We start from the raw sequence: 23074 nt of genomic DNA on the forward strand, positions 1-23074 counted from the left end.
GCAGGCTGATATCCTCCATAATCGTAAGCGCCGCCGTGCTCCTTTGAGCTTCTCCGCAAGCTCTGCAACGCCCTGTGGCAGGGAGACGGATGTCCACAAGGCCTGGGCAACACCCTGCATCACTTGCCGAACTTGTTCGTGCAGATGTGACAGCTCGGACAGAAGATCACCTGCAGACCCGGGCATTTCCTTCGCGGGACGACCCGTCAGCATACCTACAGACATAACGCTGTTAGTCGGCTTCTTCGCCGAATACCTTCAAAAGGATTTGTTCAAGCACTTACTGAAAATGCCGCGCCGAAGCCTCTTATTCTCCTTCTCGGAGTCTGCAAGCTGGCCCCGAACGTATTTTAGTTCCACGTTCAGCTTTATATTGGCGTCTTGGAGATTGTTTTTCTCCCGCCTAACCTCAGTCAGCACACGTTTGCCAGCCTCTAGCTGCCGCATAACATGCTGGTCCCCCGGATTTTCTCCGGATTCATCTGCAACATCTATTGTCAGATTTGCAGCCACGCCGCACACTATATGGTAACCATCATTCTTTAAAATAAATGTTACCAACGGGAGGCTTTTTCTGTTCCTACAATGCGGCAACAGCGGCCCGTAGTTGGGTCTTGCATTCCTCCAGCTCCTGGGACAGCCTAGTATTCTTCTTTGTAAGAACCTGCACAATAAAGATGATCCTTAAATCAGTTCTGCTAACTGTTTCAAGTCTCAGGGGCTACTGATACATATAAATCGTCAGATTCACTCACCCATACATCCTTTACATACTGATCTGTGGCTCTGGCTAGACCATCTTAAGCGGCACGGAGGTACGCCTCTCCAGAATTGAAGGCATCAAAGGCCTCTGGTGAGAAACAAGCGTCACGGAGTACGGCCCGGCGGCTCCTATGATTCATGGCGCTTTCCACTTCTGAGATTGTAGCGGATAATCTATCTGCATCCTCTGTAGGGGGATTATCCGGCGCCTGCCCCATATCGGCTTCTGCCTCCATGTCCGGTCCTGGCGCCCGACTAGTGGAAGCGTGATCGGCAATCTCGCCGGACATATTCCGGTGAGCGTTTTTTCTGTTAAAGAAACACAGGCGTCATTACATTTCGAGAAAGACGATTACCATGGAGAGCGGTTTGTTATACCATTGCGCCGGCATCTCCGTCCTGACCGCCTTCCTTTTTGGCCTACCCGGCCTCGGTGCCTCCTGTTGGCGCGTTGCTGCGGGTTCGGCAGGGCGTCCTGAATGCCTTCCTTGTAAAGATGCCATGTGTGTATGGTTGGTGAAGTGCCTAAAAGGGGATCCTAGTTTTGGAGTTGGGATTTTTGGTTTTTCTTACTTGCAATGCAGGCAGCATGTGGGGACCCCGACTCATAAGTCGTGATCACCGAATGCACGTGTACAATGATCCCAGAGATCAATGCTCACTGAACACACAGAGGCTGAATAACAAGAGTCTTACATCCATACATATCATCTTACACAAATTATGACCATTTTGGTCAAGTCTTACATAGATAAAGCCACAAGGGCTGAATACCAAATAAACTTAAGCAGCGGAAATCTTCGTCGATAAGTAGAACCCATGCCATCTGCCTTAACCCTATAGGCATTCTGACTGGGAAACGTCCTAGTTCGCATGTTCGTCTTCAAAGAACTCTTCTTCGAACTCCTGTTCTTCCATGCCTGGCCAATTAAATAACCAGTGGCAAGCCAATGAGTACTTTGAATGTACTCACAAGCAACCCATGTTTTGGTTCAAGGTACAACAATGCATGATATAGGTAAATCTTTGCAGAAAGCTAGTTTTGAGTGTAATGACATGTTCAACAACTTGCAAGACATGAAAAAGGAGAATTCAAGTAACCATGAGGGCAGGTTACAGATATCAACATAAATAGAGTGGGCATCAACCCAACTCAGTCATGTCAAGTCCCTTGACTTGACCCAAGTAGCTCTTCCCACTTATCCAAATACACACACTGGTTTGCAAACAGGTGGACGTAGTTTAAGCAGCACCGCCCAACTGTCCTTGATCGTGGACACGGCTATTCGAATAGTTTTACACTCTGCAGAGGTTGCACACTTTACCCACAAGATCCGGGGAGCTTCCGTGTCATCCATGACCCGCGGTACCTCAAGTACCCGGGGTAAGCACCCGATCACTATCTTTCCCTAGACGACACTAACATGGAGTCCACTCGATTGGTAGTAACCCCCGTGCCCAACATTTCACAACTTTAAAAATGGTGGAGCCCCGCTCCCATATTCATCACATACCACTGGCACGGGGTACCAACGGTGTGTCCGGTGCCCCATAAAAATGTTCTTGGCCGCCCTACCTGGCACGGCCCCGTCCCGAGAGAGCGCGCCAACAACTCTCCCCTCACGAGTAATGCGGGCTCCAAGCTAGTATCGGCCTAGGTAATCAATACTGCCCTTTCCCATACAAGGGTAGAGTGGTTGCGCATGTAAGGTTGGGACAGTCGACAAATCTTAAATCTAATCCGCTTTTGAAAACAACACACACACTTGCCTCGGTATACCACTTCGTCATCAAGTGGTTACCCATCTCATTATCTCCCTCGGGCATAAGTGGCACCCGACGGGGTTTTGGAAAGTCTTTTGAAAATACCTTCTCTCCATCACCATGCACATTCCCGTCCCTTTTTGCGTAGCAACTACTTTAGCATCCTATCTACTCCCACCGGCATAACCCTCATAAGAAGGTAGGGTCATGCACAATGCAAGTATCAACAAGGAGGAAATGGAGGCAACCCACCAAAGTGGCTACCATCTCATCATGATTCCGATGCAACAATAATAAAGTCCTATATGAAATGCATAAAAAGGGTTTCATAGGCATGGTCAAAGGGCTGCTTGCCTGGCTCAACAAAGTCTTCTGGGTCTTCAAAGTCTTCTGGTCCAACTCCTTCGTCAGCAACGCAATCTATCGTCGCAAAATAATAATGAGAAAATAAGGCAATAATAAAACGGAAAAACCAAAGTGCTCAGAAAAATGTCAACTCATTTTTATTAAATACTAGGTTGAAAACTAAGAAGGGGAAAATTCCTAGTTTTGGATTTGGAGTAGCAGAATAGGAGAAATGGGTTTTCAAAGGTTTATTTAAATGCTTAAAATCACATTTAAATATTTACAGTGAAGAAAAGGTTGTTGGATTTGAATGAAAGTTGCACCATAAATAGGTGGGATTATTACAAGAATTTAGGAGTTGGAATTATTGCATTTGGATAAATAATTGATTCTGTGGAATTTTTGGAAAAGACACAGAAAAGAAAAAGAAAAAGGGCACTGTGCCTGCCGGGCCAGAACAGCTGCGGGGCAGCAGGCCCAGCCAGCGGGCCGACCCAGCCGAGCCAGCGCACAGTGCGCGCGCCCGCCCATTTCAAACCTGACGGCCGGGGCCCGCAAGACAGAGAGAGAGAGGGGCGCGGGAACGAGGGAGAGGATGACAGGCAGGGTCCACCTGTCATCACTAACCCGTGGACAAGGGGGTCGCGGTGCTCACCGGCGACGATGCAGGCCACGGCGAGCTCCGGCGAGTGCGAGGATGGCTTCAGGGGGCTGCCGCACGTCGGTGGGTGGTGGACTTGGCCGGCGGGGGTGCCTGGTTCGCCGGCGACGAGGAGCTGCGGCAGAGGAGCTTCGGGAGGTAGTGACTCCGGCCGTTTCCGTCAGCTACAGAGAGGGAGACAAGCGGGGAAATGATCAGTAGGGCGTGGTGGCTCCAGATCAGGGCAGAGGAGGAGCGGGGGAGGCCTGTACCTTGCGAACTCCGGCGAGCCGAGGCGGCGGAGCTCGAGCTCGATCTCGAGCTTGAGTGGCTCTGGGGACAAATGGGTGGTGCGGGAGGTGGATTAGGAGTGTGGGGGAGCGACAGGGAGTGATAGAGAGGCTCGGGGTCGCCTTTTATAGGCTGGTCGAGGTCCACCGTAGGCACGGCCTACGGGTGTCCGCAGGATCGGCTCGGGTGTCTGTTAGAGAGGGAATGGAGGGCTCGGGGGTGTTCGTGAGAGTGGTCTAGGGTGCCAGGGAGAGAGAGGAGGAGCGGGGCGAGCTGCACGCGGGCCATAGGAGCGGCGCGAGTATTGGCCGAACGGGGCGGCGTTCTGGCGCAAGCTGCAGGAGAGAGAGGAAGGCACGGGAGCAAGTGGGTGGCCTGCTGGCGTGGAGCGGACGTCGAGGGGCATCGACTGGCGTGCGGGGAAGGCTCCAGGTGGCCGGGAGGCGCGGCGTCAACGGTCGGGTGCCCTGCCAGGCGCTCCAGAGCGCGACTTTGGCCGGCATCCGCGGCTTTCCCGCGTCCGCGCGCGTCCACTTGCGTCTGGCAGCTGAAGGGGGCATGGGCAAAAGCTGGGGAGTGCCTTGGATGCTCTGAAAGGCTGAGAGGAGAGAGGGAGGCTGAGAGAGAGGGAGGAATCCACTGTCCAGAGAAGAAAAATGGGGTTCTCCCCCCTTCATCATTGCTTCCTCGGGCAGCAAAGCTCACAGGTGCTAGAGGGGGACTAGGAGGAGTCGTGGTAGAAAGTTGAGCCTACAGAGATTTGTGGAAGAGGCCAAAAATGGGATTTTTGTAAAGTGGCAGAAGGTGTTTGATGCTGGTTTGGGCAAGTAGATGGTTTCCGTTTGCCATGAGACTCCACAGGGTGGAATGACACATATAATTAGGGTCTTCCACCAATTTTGAGCTTATTTGGGCAAAGTTGCCAATGCAACTTTTGTAAACCCTAGAAATTAGCAGAAATGAACTTGTGCAGATCTAGTTGATCAAATCATTTCTCCTTGATGCACCACTTGGTGTAGTGGCCTCATTTGGTCAAATGAACATGATCACAAAAGTTGGGGTTAAGGAGAGAAAGTTGGTAGTACAAAGTTGTTCAAATTTGATTCTGGTCAGAGAGGCTTTTGGTGCATTTTGGTGAACCAAACTGACCTTAATTGAGATGAGGATTTGCAAGGTGACCACAATATGCATTTGTGACTTGCTGGATTTTCCTTGGATTTTTATGAAAATATTTCCTGTAGAAATATTTCAAATCCTTGAAATGGGCAGAAATAGTTTTGGGAGGTTTTGTCCAATATTCTGAACATGACCATGTGTTGAAACTCCTATATATGGAAAATATATGTCCACTGAGTTTCCCTGATTTTTGTCAAATATTTTTCAAACATTAAAATAATTTTTCCCTATTAAAGACCATTTCTGGCCTTAAGAAAAAGCTTTTAAATAAAATAGGAAAATAACTGTTAAAATTATATTTTTGTGGTTTATGGGAATCCTATATCTAAAAGATTTCAAATATACTCTTTGAAATATTTTTCATACCCCAAATCAAGTACTTGTAGTGCAAACCTCAACTCAGGGGGTTTTGGAAAACTAAATTTTGAAAATACTATTTGGCCAAATTATTTTTGTAGGAAAATACTATACTGTACTATACACATGGCATGATCATTGGGCAGAAGTTTGGGGCAAGGAGATGAAGTACAGAAGGTGGATTAGTTGACTTTAAAGATCACTTGAAAAAAAATCACTCAGAGAAAACCAACTCCAAAATAAAAGCCAAATAGTGCAAAAGTTTTTGTTGGTCCAATTTTTTCATGTTTTAATAATGAAAATGACATGTTACAAAATGCAGGGTGTGACAGACCTACCCCCCTTACAAGAATCTCGTCCCCGAGATTCCTAAACTAGGCTTTAAAGAGATACGGAAACTCGGATCTAAGGTAGTCGTCACGTTCCCAGGTTGCTTCTACTTCAGTGTGGTTGCTCCACTGGACCTTGAAGTACTTGATGGTGCGGCTTCGAGTGCGTCGTTCAGCCTCGTCCAAAATACAGATGGGTCTCTCGCGGTAGGTCAAATTGGGCTGAAGGTCAATGGCTTGGTGATCGACGTCCTTGTAAAGATTAGGTTTGTCTGGAACTTGGAGACACTTTCGTAGTTGTGACACGTGGAATACGTTGTGCACATCGGATAGTTCATGTGGCAGTTCCAACTGGTAAGCCACTTCTCCGCGTCGTGCGGTGATCTCGAAGGGGCCGATAAGCCTTGGTGCGAGCTTTCCCTTAACGTGGAAACGCTTGGTTCCCTTAAGAGGAGTTACTCGCAGGTATACATGGTCTCCGACTTGGAAGTCTACTTGTCGGCGACGAGTGTCAGCATAGCTCTTCTACCTCAACTTGGCGGTCTTCAGTTGCTCTCTGACTAGCTGAACTTGCTCTTCTGCTTCACGGAGGATATCGGGCTCAAATACTAGTCCTTCTCCGGTTTCTGACCAATTGAGGGGTGTGCGGCACTTCCGTCCGTATAACACCTCAAATGGTGCCATCTGAAGGCTTGACTGATAGCTGTTGTTGTAGGAGAACTCGGCAAAAGGGAGGCAATCTTCCCACTTAGCTCCATATGCTAAGACACAGGCTCGGAGCATGTCTTCGAGTATCTGATTCACTCATTCTGTCTGACCTCCGGTCTGTGGGTGGAAGGCAGTGCTAAAGGACAACTTGGTCCCCATGGCCTCTTGGAACTTCTTCCAGAACCTTGAGGTAAACTGGGTTCCTCGATCTGACACAATCTCCTTGGGAATACCATGAATACTTACGATTCTGTTGATGTATAGAGTCGCTAGCTGGTTGCCATCATAGGTAGTCTTCACAGGAATGAAATGGGCTACTTTAGTCAAATGATCGACTATGACCCAGATGGAGTCATGTCCCTTGTTTGACCTAGGTAGTCCAGTGATGAAATCCATTCCGACTTTATCCCATTTCCACTCGGGTACCTTGAGTGGTTGGAGCAATCCAGCAGGTCGCTGATATTCATCTTTGACCCTTTGGCATACATCACACTTTGCAACATAGGTGGCAATGTCCCTTTTCATCCCGTGCCACCAAAATCTTTCCTTCAGGTCTTGATACATCTTGGTCCCTCCAGGATGGATGGAATACGGGGTGTCATGAGCTTCTTGCAAGATCAATTTCTTGAGCTCAATCTTATTGGGTACGCAAATGCGATTCCCAAACCACACAATTCCTTGCTCATCCTCTAAGAATCCTGGGACCTTGCCTGCCTTGATCTTCCTCTTGATGCCTTCAATACTTTCGTGTCCCTTCTGAGCTTCCTTAATATCATCCATCAGGGTAGGCTTGACTTCAAGGTTAGCTAAGAATCCTAGTGCAACCAGTTCCAACCCGAAGCTTTCAAGTTCTACATACAAGGCGGGTAGCCTGTCCTTAAGCATAGCATTCAGGGAACAAGCCTTCCTGCTTAATGCATCTGCTACCACATTAGCCTTTCCAGGGTGGTATTGAACACTAAGGTCATAATCCTTGATCAACTCTAGCCATCTTCTTTGCCTCATGTTCAATTCCTTCTGAGCGAAAATATACTTCAGACTTTTGTGATCCGTGTATATCTCACACCGCTTCCCTAGGAGGTAATGTCGCCATGTTTTCAGGGCATGAATTACAGCTGCCAACTTGAGGTCATGAGTAGCATAGTTCTCTTCATGAGGCCGTAGTTGCCTTGAAAGGTAAGCTACGACTCTGCCCTCTTGCATCAGAACACCTCCCAGTCCGGTTCTTGACGCATCACAATATATCACAAACGCCTTGTGTATATCTGGTGTGGCCAGCACTGGGGCGGTGGTCAGTCTCTTCTTCAGCTCCTGGAAGCTCTCTTCGCACTTCGGCGTCCATTCAAACTTCTTGTCCTTCTTCAAGAGCTGAGTCATGGGTCGGGCAATGCTTGAGAATCCTTCAACGAACTTGCGGTAATATCCTGCAAGTCCAAGGAAGCTTCTGACTTCCTTCACATTGCTTGGGGATTGCCATTCAGTTACGGCTTCAATCTTAGCGGGATCGACCGACAATCCTTCTTCGGTCAAAACATGACCCAAGAATCTAACTTCACGCAGCCAAAATTCGCACTTGTTGAACTTGGCATACAGTAGGTGCTCTCGAAGCTTGTCTAGGACCATCCTCAAGTGTTGCTAGTGCTCTTCTTCCGTCTTCGAGAAGACAAGAATGTCATCAATGAAGACAACGACAAACTTGTCCAAATATTCCATGAAGACCTTATTCATGAGATACATGAAGTAAGCTGGGGCATTGGTCAATCCAAAGGACATGACTGTGCACTCATATGGGCCATATCTGGTTACAAATGCCATCTTCGGAATATCTTGGGGTCTGATTTTCAGCTGGTAGTACCCAGATCTGAGGTCAATCTTGGAGAACACCTTGGCCCCATTGAGTTGATCAAACAGATCTTCAATCTTGGGAAGTGGATACTTGTTCTTGATTGTAACTTCATTGAGGGAGCGGTAGTCAATGCATAAGCGGATGGTACCGACCTTCTTTGCCACAAACAGAACAGGTGATCCCCAAGGGGAGGCACTAGGGCGGATAAATCCCTTCCTCAACTGCTCTTCCAGTTGCTTCTTCAACTCTGCTAACTCTTCCGATACCATTCTATAAGGCTTCTTATAGATGGGTCCAGCTCCGGGTATGAGCTCGATGATGAACTCAATGTCTCGGTCTGGAGGCATTCCCGGTAGCTCATCAGGAAAGACATCGGGGTATTCGCATACCACCGGCACTTGCTCCAATCCGACTTCAGTCAGACAGTTGACTTGGTTGGCTTGAGCAGAGGAGCGGTTGGAGGCAAATTTAACTTCGACTCCTTGGTCATTGGTTACAGTGACGGTCCGGTTGGCGCAATCTAACAAGCCTTGGTGCTTGATGAGCCAATTCATTCCTAAGATCACATCCAAGCCTTGTGATCTTAAGACGATAAGGTCTGCTAGGAAGTCTACCCCATTAATGACAATCCCAACTCCTTTACATCCTATCTTGGCTCTCATCTCTGCTCCGGGGGTTTGTACCACCATATGGTTATTCAGGGGTGTAGGGGTCATGCCACTCTTTAATGCAAACTCATGGGTGACAAATGAATGCGTGGCTCCAGAATCAAACAAGACAGTTGCAGGTGCTGAGTTGACAAGGAACGTACCCAGCACGACGTCCGGGTCTTCCTGGGCTTCTTCTGCAGTGACATGATTCACACGACCCTTGCCATTGTTGGGCGGGTTGCGAGGAGCTTGGTTCCTTGGTGGCATTCCACGGCCTTGCCCTGGGTTCTGCGCATTGGGGCGCGGGGCGTCGGGCTTCTTGTTGGGGCAATACTTGGAGTAGTGTCCTGCCTGACCACATCCGAAGCAAGTGACTTGATTGGGGTTGCTGCCCTCGCTGGCATTGTTATTGGGGTTGTTGAAGGTTGGCCTAGGGTTGGCTGTAACGCCCTCGATGCGACTATATCTCCCACGTGTCGAAGCACGACTTAGAGGCATAACCGCATTGAAAGCAATGTCGCAAGTGAGGTAATCTTCACACAACCCATGTAATACATAAGGGAAAAGATACATAGTTGGCTTACAATCGCCACTTCACACAATTACATGAATAAAGCATTACATCAACCAGATACAAAAAAGGTCCGACTACGGAACCAAAATAAAAGAAGAACCCCAAATGCGACACGGTCCCCGATCAACCCCAACTGGGCTCCACTACTGATCAACTAGAACGGAACAACACAAAGGACAAGATCTTCATCGAGCTCCTCCTGAGCTTGGTTGCATCATCTGCACGGTCTCATCGGCACCTGCAAGCTGGTTTTGGAAGTATCTGTGAGTCACGGGGACTCAGCAATCTCGCACCCTCGCGATCAAGACTATTTAAGCTTATGGGTAAGGTAAAAGGTATGAGGTGGAGCTGCAGCAAGCGACTAGCATATATGGTGGCTAACATACCCGCAAAAGAGAGCGAGAAGACAAGGCAAAGCACGTTCGAGAAAGTATGATCAAGAAGTGATCCTAAAACAACCTACGCCAAGCATAACTCCAACACCGTGTTCACTTCCCGGACTCCGCCGGAAAGGGACCATTACGGTTACACACGCGGTTGATGCATTTTGATTAAGGTCAACTTCAGGTTTTCTACAACCGGACATTAACAAATTCCCATCTGCCCATAACCGCGGGCACATATTTCGAAAGTTCAAATCCCTGCAGGGGTGTCCCAACTTAGCCCATCACAAGCTCTCACGGTCAACGAAGGAATAGACCTCCTCCCGAGACATTCCGATCAGACTCGGTATCCCGGTTCTTCAAGACATCCTCGACAATGGTAAAACAAGTCCAGCAAAGCCGCCCGATGCGCCGACATCCTGATGGGAGCTGCACATATATCGTTATCCGATCAACACCGGATAGGTCAAGCTACGAGTAAAACAAGCCCTCAAGTTTCCCCGAGGTGGCCCCGCAGGCTGCCCATTTCGGACCAACACTTAGACAAGCACTGGCCCGGGGGGGGTTTAAAATAAAGATGACCCTCGGGATGCGCGACTCCCAAGGGAAAAAGGATAGGTGGCGAATGGTAAAACCAAGGTTGGGCCTTGCTGGAGGAGTTTTATTCAAAGCGAACTGTCAGGGGGTTCCCATTATAACCCAACCGCGTAAGGAACGCAAAATCCGGGAACATAACACCGATATGAAGGAAACTAGGGCGGCAAGAGTGGAAGAAAACACCAAGCATAAGGCCGAGCCTTCCACCCTTTACCAAGTATATAGATGCATTAATTAAATAATATATATTGTGATATCCCAACAAGTAAACATGTTCCAACAAGGAACAATATCTCCATGTTCCAACGAGGAACAAAACTTCAATCTTCACCTGCAACTAACAACGCTATAAGAGGGGCTGAGCAAAGCGGTAACATTGCCAATCAACGGTTTGCTAGGACAAGGTGGGTTAGAGGCTTGGTTCAACAATATGGGAGGCATGATAAGCAAGTGGTAGGTATCACAGCACAGGCATAGCAAAAGAGCGAGCAACTAAGCAAGCAAAGATAGAAGTGATTTCGAGGGTATGATCATCTTGCCTGAAATCCCGCAAGGAAGAAGAACGAGTCCATGAAGAAGACAAACGGACGTAGTCGAACGAATCCTCACAAACGCAACGTTACCGGAACCAACCCGAAGAAGCAACCACCGGAAAGAAGCACACAACATAGTAAACAACCAACACATGAACATGGTATGATATGCGGGATGCGGTATGCGATGCGTATGCATGATTTGCAAGGGAATGAAAGAACCTGGCCTCAACATGGAAATCCAAGTGTGCCACTGGAAAGGTAAGATGAATCGCTTGAAAACGATATAAAGATCACCAGAATCGGAGTTACGGTTTGGAAATGGCAAGCAATTCAAATATGACACCGGTCTGCGATTTACAGCAAGTAGTCAACTAAATGCAACAAGATGAACAAGCTACAGCACCCAAACATGGCAACAAAATACATGGCAGGGGTCCACTCAAGATGATTAACAAAAGATGAACACTGAGCTACGGCCAATCCATCCATTAACAGGTTCAAACAAGCATGGCAAAAGTGCAAACGGAAACAGATCTCAGACTTAGTGAAATTAACACTTGTCTGGAATTTCGGATCAGTAGCACACTTTGGAGCATGAAAACTAGATGCTATAGGAACTGAACATGGCAAAGTAAAGCATGGCATGGAGATACCCAAAGAGCTTAACAAAAGTCCCTTAGTGACCTTGAGCCAAAAGGGATCAGAAAATACAATTGCAAGCATGTGAACATGGCAAAACCATAATCAGATCACAGACTTAGTGAAAAACTGGAGCATGCAAATCAGATATCAAGTAGACATGTTTACGAGCTCGATGCACTCAGTATAGAGCAAGTCATGGCAATCTAAGAATACACCCATCAAGAATACACAAAGTACAAGCTAGATATGGCAAGAACAATAACATAGCATGCACGGATCAACTACAACATCCTCGGCAAAATCGCTAACAAGTAGACAATCTACCCAGATTCACGAAATAGCAAAAGTAGAGCTCGATTGACTCAAGCTAGGGTGCTCCATAAATGCAAACAAAGACATGGATGGATAGAGCACTACAATATTAAAAAAACATCCTTACTGATCATCCTCAAAAGAGGCACGGATCACTAGGAAACAACATGAACATATGCCATAATGAGATAAACAGACCAAGGACTTAGTGGAAATGCTAAGTCCCTGAAATCAGCATTAACAAGTGCACCACTTTGCAAGCTTGTGCTAGTCACCACACACATCACAAAAATACATGGGTTGCACCTCTGGATATATGGAAAAACATATAACAAAACACATGTAGGGCTCATGGGCATATCATGCACACAATAACCATGGCAAAAATGACAAATATCTAAATGGAGCAGCAGATCTGACAATTATCTCAACTAGCACTCTTCCAACAGCATTTCGATCATCAAGATGAACACAAATGAAAATGATGCAATGATATGAAATGATGTCCTCTCTGAGACGTACATTTCGATATGCTATAAGCCCAAAACGGATCTATGGATGCAAAGGTACGGCATGATGAAAAGTCAACTTCACGGAATCCGAGGTTCGCCGGCGCGGTTCTCGCCGGAGATGGCGGGGAGAGAGATGGAACTCGCCGGAGATGGCGGATCCGGGCCGGATCTCGCCGGATCCGGCCGGATCCCGACGCGGGGCGGCGGAGGAAGGCTGCCGGCGGGCGGCGGTTCGAAGGACGAGGCGGCGGGGCGAACTCCGGTGATGCATGGTGGCGCCGGAGGGTGACGCGGCGGAGCGGCGAGCTCCTGCGGCGGAGAGGCAGAGGCGGGAGGCGGCCGTTGCCGGAGATGGGGGCGCGGCTCCGGCGACCTCTGGCGCAGGCGGCGGAGGGAGAAAAAGCGGCGGCAGCGAGCTCCGGTCGCCGGGGTTGGTCGCCGACGACGGTCGTGAGCGCGGCACGAAGATCCGGCGAGGTTGCGGGCGCGGGCTCCCGCGGGGCGGCGGCGGCGGCGAGATGGGCCCGCGCGGGCCCCGGATGGGCTCCGCGGGCCGCGGCGGCGGTGGGAAGTGGCGGCGACAGGTGGCGCGATGTGAGTGGGCGAGGACGGCGGCATCGATGATGTGGCAACTCCGAATTGGTCCGGGTGAGGTGGCAGTGCGGCGATGGACATGTCCGGCTCCGCCCGGACATGTCCGGCGGCGCGGTGGAGAAGAGGCTAGGGTTTCGTCCGCGAAAAAGAACGGGGTGCACATATTTATAGGTAGAGGGAGCTAGGAGAGTCCAAACGAGGTGCGGTTTTCGGCCACGCGATCGTGATCGAACGGCCGAGATGATGGAGGAGGGTTAGGTGGGTTTTGGGCCACTTTGTAAGGGTGTTGGGCTGCAACACACACGAGGCCTTTTTGGTCCCTCGGTTAACCGTTGGAGCATCAAATGAAGTCCAAATGGTACGAAACTTGACAGGCGTTCTACTGGTAGTAAACCAAGGCCGCATGACAAGTCTCAGTCCAATCCGGAAATGTTTAACCCCCACACACGAAAGGAAGGTAGAAATGACCACCGGAGGAGAATGAAGCGCCGGAATGCAAAACTGACAACGGGGAAAATGCTCGGATGCATGAGACGAACACGTATGCAAATGAAATGCACATGATGACATGATATGCAATGCATGACACGCAAGCAATGACAACGCGACAACAACGAATAACTGGACGACACCTGGCACATCGGTCTCGGGGCGTTACAACACTCCACCACTACGAGAGGATCTCGTCCCGAGATCTAGAATGACACCGGAGGGACAACGGAAGAGAAAAAGAAGAGGTAAAACTAAGTTGCTTCATTGACAAACGAGTGAAACTACGAACCTTGAAGAGGTTAAGCAAATACGAGAAAAGAATACAACGGAGATGAACAAAATTGAAAACACACCGATAGGGAAACAAGATCTTGAGAGAGCACGGTTACCACAAATGCTAGAACGGAGTTGTTGGAAAACCAACAACGAAAAGAATAAGCTTGATATGGTCTTATGGAATACAACTCAAATTATGAGGTGACAACCTACCACTCACGGGAAAAGAATTGGATTGATATGAACAAATTGACGAGAAAGTATATCGCACCGGAAAAGATAAATGAAGAACTTGGATCCTTTATAAGCACCATCATAGCAACAAACCTTAGGGAAGGCTTAAGGTGAAATATAATCCAAGATAGCTCCCATGACGAGATTGATGGATTTAAAATATCCCAATCTTGACAACATGTGAATCATGAAAACATGAACTCAAATTATCAAGAATGACATAATACCACCTCCAATGATACGGTAGACAGAAATGCACTCCGGATTACAATATGAAGAAAGCTTGAGTTCCTTAGAAAAGAATCTTGATGAACACTTCGAGAAGGAATATAAATCCTTGATGAACCATCATGTAAAACTTTCATGAGAACTCCGGAAATAAAAGAAATGATCAATCAAAATGGAGGATGAAAAGAATAAGGTTGAAGCCTTGCAATGATTTAAATGGATCTTGCGATGAAATAATTGAGAGAACTTGGAACTCCGGGAAAGAAAGATGAGCACTTGAAACACAGAATAAGTATGATGAACCACTCCGGAAAAACAGGAATTGAACAAACTCGATGAAACAAGAATGAGAATTATATTATGCTCGTCCTTCATCAATTAAATTGATGACAAACAATGGATTCGACATATTACTTATTCTCGTAGACAAGATTAAGAGAGATATAACATAAACTTGAGAATGTCTTCCCCGAACCACCGGTAGGAATTTGGAAGAACGAATAAATTGATAAGAAGACAAATCTTGAACGAACCACCATAAGAATTGAAAATGAACGAAGAGAAGATAACGAAACACCGGGAAGAATTAGCAAATGAATGAAGATGCTTGAGAGAATTTAGAGACAAGAGAACGAAGGGATCATGAACTGATTATAGATTACTTGAACGAAGCACTGGTAAGATTTTGGAGAACCATAGCTGAAAGCCGAGAATGAATAAATCTCAGATGATGGGCTCCGGATAATCAAACTGAAAAGACTCTTGAATTGCTCCGGATAGGTGAAAAGAATTCTCACAATCAAAAACAATTATGAGAGGATGGCAACAAGCTAGAACCACGAATCTTGAAGAGAATGGAGCAAGATTGAGAGAAAATTCGTCTTCGGTCTTCATAATCTGAGAATTACGACGAGAAACACCACCGTGAATTGTTGAGATACTCCGAAAGAATCAACCGTGAAGAGGTTGAGCCAACGATGAAAAGAATTTGACAGATCTTGGAGAAGACATTTGACTGATGATAACTCATTCTTACGTCAAACTTTGAAAATAATTGAGAAGCTCCGGGAAAATAAGAAGAGTCAGGTAAGATCCTGGAAAAAGACCTGTGGGTTAGGGCCCACTCGAAAGATACACCGTGGAACGATTTAAAAGAGAGAAAGCACCGGTAAGATTTAAATGGCTAGAATGAGATAAGAACCTCGAAATAGGTTCAACTGATCTTGAATGAAAAGATGAGCCTTCTGAGATATATTGAGCACTGCGGAACAATTGAATAGCGAGAAATGACTGAATATAAGGTGCACCGGCATGAGAAGGCATTTGAAACAAGGAAAGAATATGATCAACACAGAAAACTTGAATTTAATCCACCGTAGATGAAAGGAATGAAGAATGACGAACTTGAGGCTCCGTTATACTCTTCGTGAGAATCACCGGTTTGACGGAAAAGGAAAAGAGAGACTTCACAAGAATAAAATGATACTTGATTGAGATATATGAGTCCTTGAAGAAAAAGGGTGGGTAGGAGGTAAAAACAAAGGCAACTTTGAGATGGATGGAACAAGCACCGTTGAGAAAAAAAAACTGATAATTGATCTTGCGGAAGTCGAAATGGTCGGATCCACTAGAAGAGAAGCACACCGGTTGAAAAGGATTGACATGACAAACTTGATGATCGAGAAGGATTAGTATTCACATAGGAATATGAGAACACCATTTGGGGAAGGTATGGAATCAACATTTGACTTCGAGGCAACTCGAATACCACATCTCAAAACAAAACAAGGATTGGCTTGCAAAATAAGCCGGAACAAACATATGATAGAGATTTCGTCCGAAGTTTTCGTGGTGGGGCCTACACGGGCTCGATCGTACATCACCATCATGTACAAGGCAATGCACATGACATACGAAGCGTCCCCGAGTCGGCATAGCCAAGGACTCTTTAAGACACAACGACACCACTGTAAAACCGACCGTGAATAGGCGGACCACTAGACGTCGAACCCCAATTTCATATCATATATCCGTCGGAAAGATATCCTAAGAGCTACTTGAATTCCCACCTATGAAACTCCCAAACCTTTCCGGTTATGCAATTAGGTGTTGGGGATACAGGGGAAGCATAATATCTCACCCAAATCTAGCAATTCCTACATCCAGTTGTATCCATCCTTCAACACATAACCAAGAAACCTTCGGAAATCGTCTACCTCAACCTTCGAAAAGCATCCGTTATACAAGTTATGGCAATACTCCCGAACTCCCGCCCCATTACTGGGTGGCATCGAGGTTATCTCACCAACGAACTGCATAAAAGAGTTTTTCGATGTCGGCGTACTAAACTCAGGTATTCCAGAACTGCAACGATAAAATTGTGACGACAACACCTCGGAGCTCAACTCCCCGGGACACTGCCACAAAACCCCTAATAGGAGGCACCAAGACAATGTTCTCGTCACAAAACCATCGGAACGATTCCAAGATACCCGCGTGATCCTAAAAACAAATTAGTGAAATTTGAGAAGAGAAGAGTCAAAACTCTACGTCAGGATGCCTTACCAGAGCGAGGAGGAGACTGGGAAGTAAAAAGAATTCCTAAACTCTCCGATATATAATTCCTAATGACTCAAAACATTTTTCTAGACTCAACAACGGCTGCTAAAAACGATCAAGCAATGGGGGGCTCCTAAGGTCGGGGAAGGCTCTGATACCAACTTGTAACGCCCTCGATGCGGCTATATCTCCCACATGTCGAAGCACAACTTAGAGGCATAACCACATTGAAAGCAATGTCGCAAGTGAGGTAATCTTCACACAACCCATGTAATACATAAGGGAAAAGATACATAGTTTGCTTACAATCGCCACTTCACACAATTACATGAATAAAGCATTACATCAACCAGATACAAACAAGGTCCGACTACGGAACCAAAATAAAAGAAGAACCCCAAATGCGACACGGTCCCCGATCAACCCCAACTGGGCTCCACTACTGATCAACTAGAACGGAACAACACAAAGGACAAGATCTTCATCGAGCTCCTCCCGAGCTTGGTTGCGTCATCTGCACGGTCTCATCGGCACCTGCAAGTTGGTTTTGGAAGTATCTATGAGTCATGGGGACTCAGTAATCTCGCACCCTCGCGATCAAGGCTATTTAAGCTTATGGGTAAGGTAAAAGGTATGAGGTGGAGCTACAGCAAGCGACTAGCATATATGGTGGCTAACATATCCGCAAAAGTGAGCGAGAAGAGAAGGCAAAGCACGTTCGAGAAAGTATGATCAAGAAGTGATCCTAAAACAACCTACGCCAAGCATAACTCCAACACCGTGTTCATTCCTGGACTCCGCCGGAAAGGGACCATCACGGTTACACACGCGGTTGATGCATTTTAATTAAGGTCAACTTCAGGTTTTCTACAACCGGACATTAACAAATTCCCATCTGCCCATAACCGCGGGCACGGCTTTCGAAAGTTTAAATCCCTGCAGGGGTGTCCCAACTTAGCCCATCACAAGCTCTCACGGTCAACGAAGGAATAGACCTCCTCCCGAGACATTCCGATCAGACTCGGTATCCCGGTTCTTCAAGACATCCTCGACAATGGTAAAACAAGTCCAGCAAAGCCGCCCGATGCGCCGACATCCTGATGGGAGTTGCACATATCTCGTTCTCAGGGCAACACCGGATAGGTCAAGCTACGAGTAAAACCAGCCCTCAAGTTTCCCCGGGGTGGCCCCGCAGGCTGCCCATTTCGGACCAACACTTAGACAAGCACTGGCATGGAGGGGGGTTAAAATAAAGATGACCCTCGGGATGCGTGACTCCCAAGGGAAAAAGGCTAGGTGGCGAATGGTAAAACCAAGGTTGGGCCTTGCTGGAGGAGTTTTATTCAAAGTGAACTATCAGGGGGTTCCCATTATAACCCAACCGCGTAAGGAACGCAAAATCCGGGAACATAACACCGATATGACGGAAACTAGGGCGGTAAGAGTGGAATAAAACACCAGGCATAAGGCCGAGCCTTCCACCCTTTACCAAGTATATAGATGCATTAATTAAATAAGATATATTGTGATATCCCAACAAGTAAACATGTTCCAACAAGGAACAACATCTCCATGTTCCAACGAGGAACAAAACTTCAATCTTCACCTGCAACTAACAACGCTATAAGAGGGGCTGAGCAAATCGGTAACATAGCCAGTCAACGGTTTGCTAGGATAAGGTGGGTTAGAGGCTTGGTTCAACAATATGGGAGGCACGATAAGCAAGTGGTAGGTATCGCAGCACGGGCATAGCAAAAGAGCGAGCAACTAAGCAAGCAAAGATAGAAGTGATTTCGAGGGTATGATCATCTTACCTGAAATCCCGCAAGGAAGAACGAGTCCATGAAGAATACAAACGAACGTAGTCGAACGAATCCTCACAAACGCGACGTTACCGGAACCAACCCAAAGAATCAACCACCAGAAAGAAGCACACAACATAGTAAACAACCAACACATGAACATGGTATGATATGCGGGATGCGGTATGCGATGCGTATGCATGATTTGCAAGGGAATGAAAGAACCTAGCCTCAACTTGGAAATAAAAGTGTGCCACTGGAAAGGTGAGATTAAATCGCTTGAAAACGATATAAAGATCACCGGAATCGGAGTTACGGTTTGGAAATGGCAAGCAATTCAAATATGACACCGGTCTGCGATTTACAACAAGTAGTCAACTAAATGCAACAAGATGAACAAGCTACAACACCCAAACATGGCAACAAATTACATGGCAGGGATCCACTCAAGATGCTTAACAAAAGATGAACACTGAGCTACGGCCAATCCATCCATTAACAGGTTCAAACAAGCATGGCAAAAGTGCAAACGGTAAACAGATCTCAGACTTAGTGAAATTAACACTTGTCTGGAATTTCGGATCAGGTAGCACAATTTGGAGCATGAAAACTAGATGCTACCGGAACTGAACATGGCAAAGTAAAGCATGGCATGGAGCTACTCAAAGAGATTAACAAAAGTCCCTTAGTGACCTTGAGCCAAAAGGGATCAGAAAATACAATTGCAAGCATGTGAACATGGCAAAAACATAATCACATCACAGACTTGGTGAAAAACTGGAGAATGCAAATCAGATATCAAGTAGGCATGTTTACGAGCTCGATGCACTCACTACAGAGCAAGTCATGGCAATCTAAGCATACACCCATCAAGAATACACAAAATACAAGCTAGACATGGCAAGAACAATAACATAGCATGCACAGCTCAACTACAACATCCTCGGCAAAATCGCTAACAAGTAGACAATCTGCCCCGATTCACGAAATAGCAAAAGTAGAGCTCGATTGACTCAAGCTAGGTTTCTCCATAAATGCAAACAAAGACATGGATGGATAGAGCACTACAAGATTAACAAAACATCCTTACTGATCATACTCAAAAGAGGCACGGATCACTAGGAAACAACATGAACATATGCCATAATGAGATAAACAGACCAAGGACTTAGTGGAAATGCTAAGTCCCTGAAATCAGCATTAACAAGTGCACCACTTTGCAAGCTTGTGCTAGTCACCACACACATCACAAAAATACATGGGTTGCACCTCTGGATAGATGGCAAGACATATAACAAAACACATCTAGGGCTCATGGGCATATCATGCACACAATAACCATGGCAAAAATGACAAATATCTAAATGGAGCAGCAGATCTAACAATTATCTCAACTAGAACTCTTCCAACAGCATTTAGGTCATCAAGATGAACTCAAATGAAAATGATGCAATGAGATGAAATGATTTGATCTCTGAGACGAACATTTCGATATGCTATAAGCCCAAAACGGATCTACAGATGCAAAGTTACGGCACGATGAACATGGGCAACATGAACATTGTGCATGACCCTACCTTCTTAGTGAAATTATACCTCTGTGAAAAGTCAACTTCATGGAATCCAAGGTTCGCCGGCGCGGTTCTCGCCGGAGATGGCGGGGAGAGAGATGGAACTTGCCGAAGATGGCGGATCCGGGCCGGATCTCGCCGGATCCGGCCGGATCCCGGCGCGGGGCGGCGGAGGAAGGCTGCCGGCGGGCGGCGGTTCGAAGGACGAGGCGGCGGGGCGAACTCCGGTGATGCATGGCGGCGCCGGAGGGTGATGCGGCGGAGCGGCGAGCTCCTGCGGCGGAGAGGCAGAGGCGGGAGGCGGCCGTTGCCGGAGATGGGGGCGCGGCTCCGGCGACCTCTAGCGCGGGCGGCGGAGGGAGAAAAACCGGCGGCAGCGAGCTCCGGTCGCCGGGGTTGGTCGCCGGCGACGGTCGTGAGGGCGGCGCGAAGATCCGGCGAGGTTGCGGGCGCGGGCTACCACGGGGCGGCGGCGGCGGCGAGATGGGCCCGCGCGGGCCCCGGATGGGCTCCGCGGGCCGCGGCGGCGGTGGGAAGTGGCGGCGACAGGTGGCGCGATGTGAGTGGGCGAGGGCGGCGGCGGCGATGACATGGCGACTCCGGATTGGTCCGGGTGAGGTGGTAGTGCGGCGGTGGACATGTCCGGCTCCGCCCGGACGTGTCCGGCGGCGTGGTGGAGAAGAGGCTAGGGTTTCGTCCGCGAAAAAGAACGGGGTGCACATATTTATAGGTAGAGGGAGCTAGGAGAGTCCAAACGAGGTGCGGTTTTCGGCCACGCGATCGTGATCGAACGACCGAGATGATGGAGGAGGTTTAGATGGGTTTTGGGCCACTTTGGAAGGGTGTTGGGCTGCAACACACACGAGGCCTTTTCGGTCCCTCGGTTAACCGTTGGAGCATCAAACGAAGTCCAAATGGTATGAAACTTGACAGGCGGTCTACCGGTAGTAAACCAAGGCCGCATGACAAGTCTCGGTCCAATCCGGAAATGTTTAACCCCCACACACGAAAGGAAGGTAGGAATGACCACCGGAGGAGAACGAAGCGCCGGAATGCAAAACTGACAACGGGGAAAATGCTCGGATGCATGAGACGAACACGTATGCAAATGAAATGCACATGATGACATGATATGCAATGCATGACACGCAAGCAATGACAACGCGACAACAGCGAATAACTGGACGACACCTGGCACATCGGTCTCGGGGCGTTACATTGGCATACTGTTGAGGCTGATAGTTGGTGCGGGGTGCAGGGGCTCTTGGCTGTTGATAGGTTGGCTTGACCGGGGCTGGCTGCCACGGGCGAGTTTTCTGCTTGCTGGAGCTACCCTTGCTGATCATCTTGCGCTTATGGGTATCATCCAAAGCACGTCGCTTGTCCTCAAGCATGAGTGCCTTGTTAACCAGATTAGGAAAGGTTGGGCAGTCACACACAACAAGCGAGTACTGCAGAGTCTGGTTAAGGCCTTCCATGAAGCGCTCTCTTTTGGCAGCATCAGTGCTGACATCCTTAGGAGCATACCTAGATAGAACACTGAATTTCTGCATGTACTCCTTGACAGTGCTACTTCCTTGCTTCAGGGCTCGAAACTCATGCTTCTTGATTGCCATGATTCCGGAAGGAATATGGGCCTTGCGGAATTCTGTCTTGAAGTCATTCCAAGTGATTTTTTGCCCAGCATGCATGACCTTGAATCCATCCCACCAAGCTCTGGCAGTTCCCCCGAGACAGTGGGCAGCATATGCCACCCTCTCACGGTCTTCAGTGCAGCCGACTAGTTCCAACAGATCCTCAATGGTGCGGACCCAGTCATCTGCATCCAGGGGTTCAGCAGTCTCGATGAAGGAGGGTGGTGCATGCTTCTTGAACTCTGCCAACATGGAACGTCCATTGCCGTTCCCCGCCGGCTGGCGGTTGACAGCCTGGGCAATCATCTGGAGGGCTGCAGTGTTGGCTTGGCATTCCTCTCGGAAGGCTTGGAGAAGCTGAGCCATGTCCATGTTTGGAGGTGGTGGCGGTGGTGGAGCCTGCCCTTGGGTTTGGTCCCGACTAGCTCCTGCTCTGGCTTCTTGCTGCTGAGTAGAGGCACCAGTACGTGTTACAACAGGCATCCTGTTGGAGCGGTCAAGGTCTCATGATTGGGAAAGATGAGGGAAAGCAGTATAGATGGAATGCCTAGTGAGGGGGTGGGCGTGACACAATTTTAAGTTAAGCAAGGGCCAGAAGAGCCAAACTCATGCATTAAGACCAAATGGGTGATGTAGTCGTTTACAAGTTCCCGAAGGAAAGCACGTCTTCCATCAAAACAAGTTGAAAGCAAACATAACACAACATGGTTTCATTTGAACCATTACATGGACTCGACTTCGCACAAGGGGTACACGACCTATCCTACCTTCAAGGTTGCGGACTGGCCCATCCTAGTCCCGAACAATGTCTAAGTGGTGGAATGCTCGGTCGCGTAGTCCGGCTCCTCTGGGTCTTCCTCCTCATCTTCATCTGTATCAGTATCTTTGTCACTTGAGGGAATGGGGGAGTGGAGGAGCTGAACACGGCGCTGCTTCGCCGGTGGCACCATGAAGAGGTTGCGATATTCCTTCACCGTCATATGGCGTGGCTGAGATGATCCCTTGGCATGCGTAGCCTGTGGGGGTCGCCCGCCTCGATAGGCAACAACGGGCTGTCCAGGGGGTGCACCATCCTTCTTGATCCTGTCCGCCTTTGTCTGAGCTAGGCGGAGGAGTTCCTTGGTCTCATGGAGTTCCCTCCGAAGCTCCATCGACTCCGAGGCCAAGTGCTGTGCCAGACTATCAGCACACAAGCTGAAGTAGGTCTGGAAACGGAGGGGAAGCCCCTCGTCCATGGGTGGAGCTGGTGCGCTGCTCTCG

General features: G+C 48.1%; 1 protein-coding gene across 1 annotated transcript; it reads right to left on the reverse strand.

The window, feature by feature from the left end:
• Nucleotides 1-9077: 9077 nt before the first annotated feature.
• Nucleotides 9078-22297, reverse strand: LOC147970793 (uncharacterized). The gene is made up of 2 exons (XM_087522804.1): nucleotides 21398-22297; nucleotides 9078-9308 (listed from the first exon to the last, which is right to left on the reverse strand). Exons 1-2 carry the CDS (start codon nucleotides 22295-22297, stop codon nucleotides 9078-9080), a joined length of 1131 nt encoding a protein of 376 aa, XP_087378930.1.
• Nucleotides 22298-23074: the final 777 nt, after the last annotated feature.

Source organism: Triticum urartu, chromosome 5A (genome assembly GCF_056163025.1).
Source record: "Triticum urartu cultivar PI428250 chromosome 5A, HENAU_Tu73, whole genome shotgun sequence".
Classification (NCBI taxonomy): domain Eukaryota; kingdom Viridiplantae; phylum Streptophyta; class Magnoliopsida; order Poales; family Poaceae; genus Triticum; species Triticum urartu.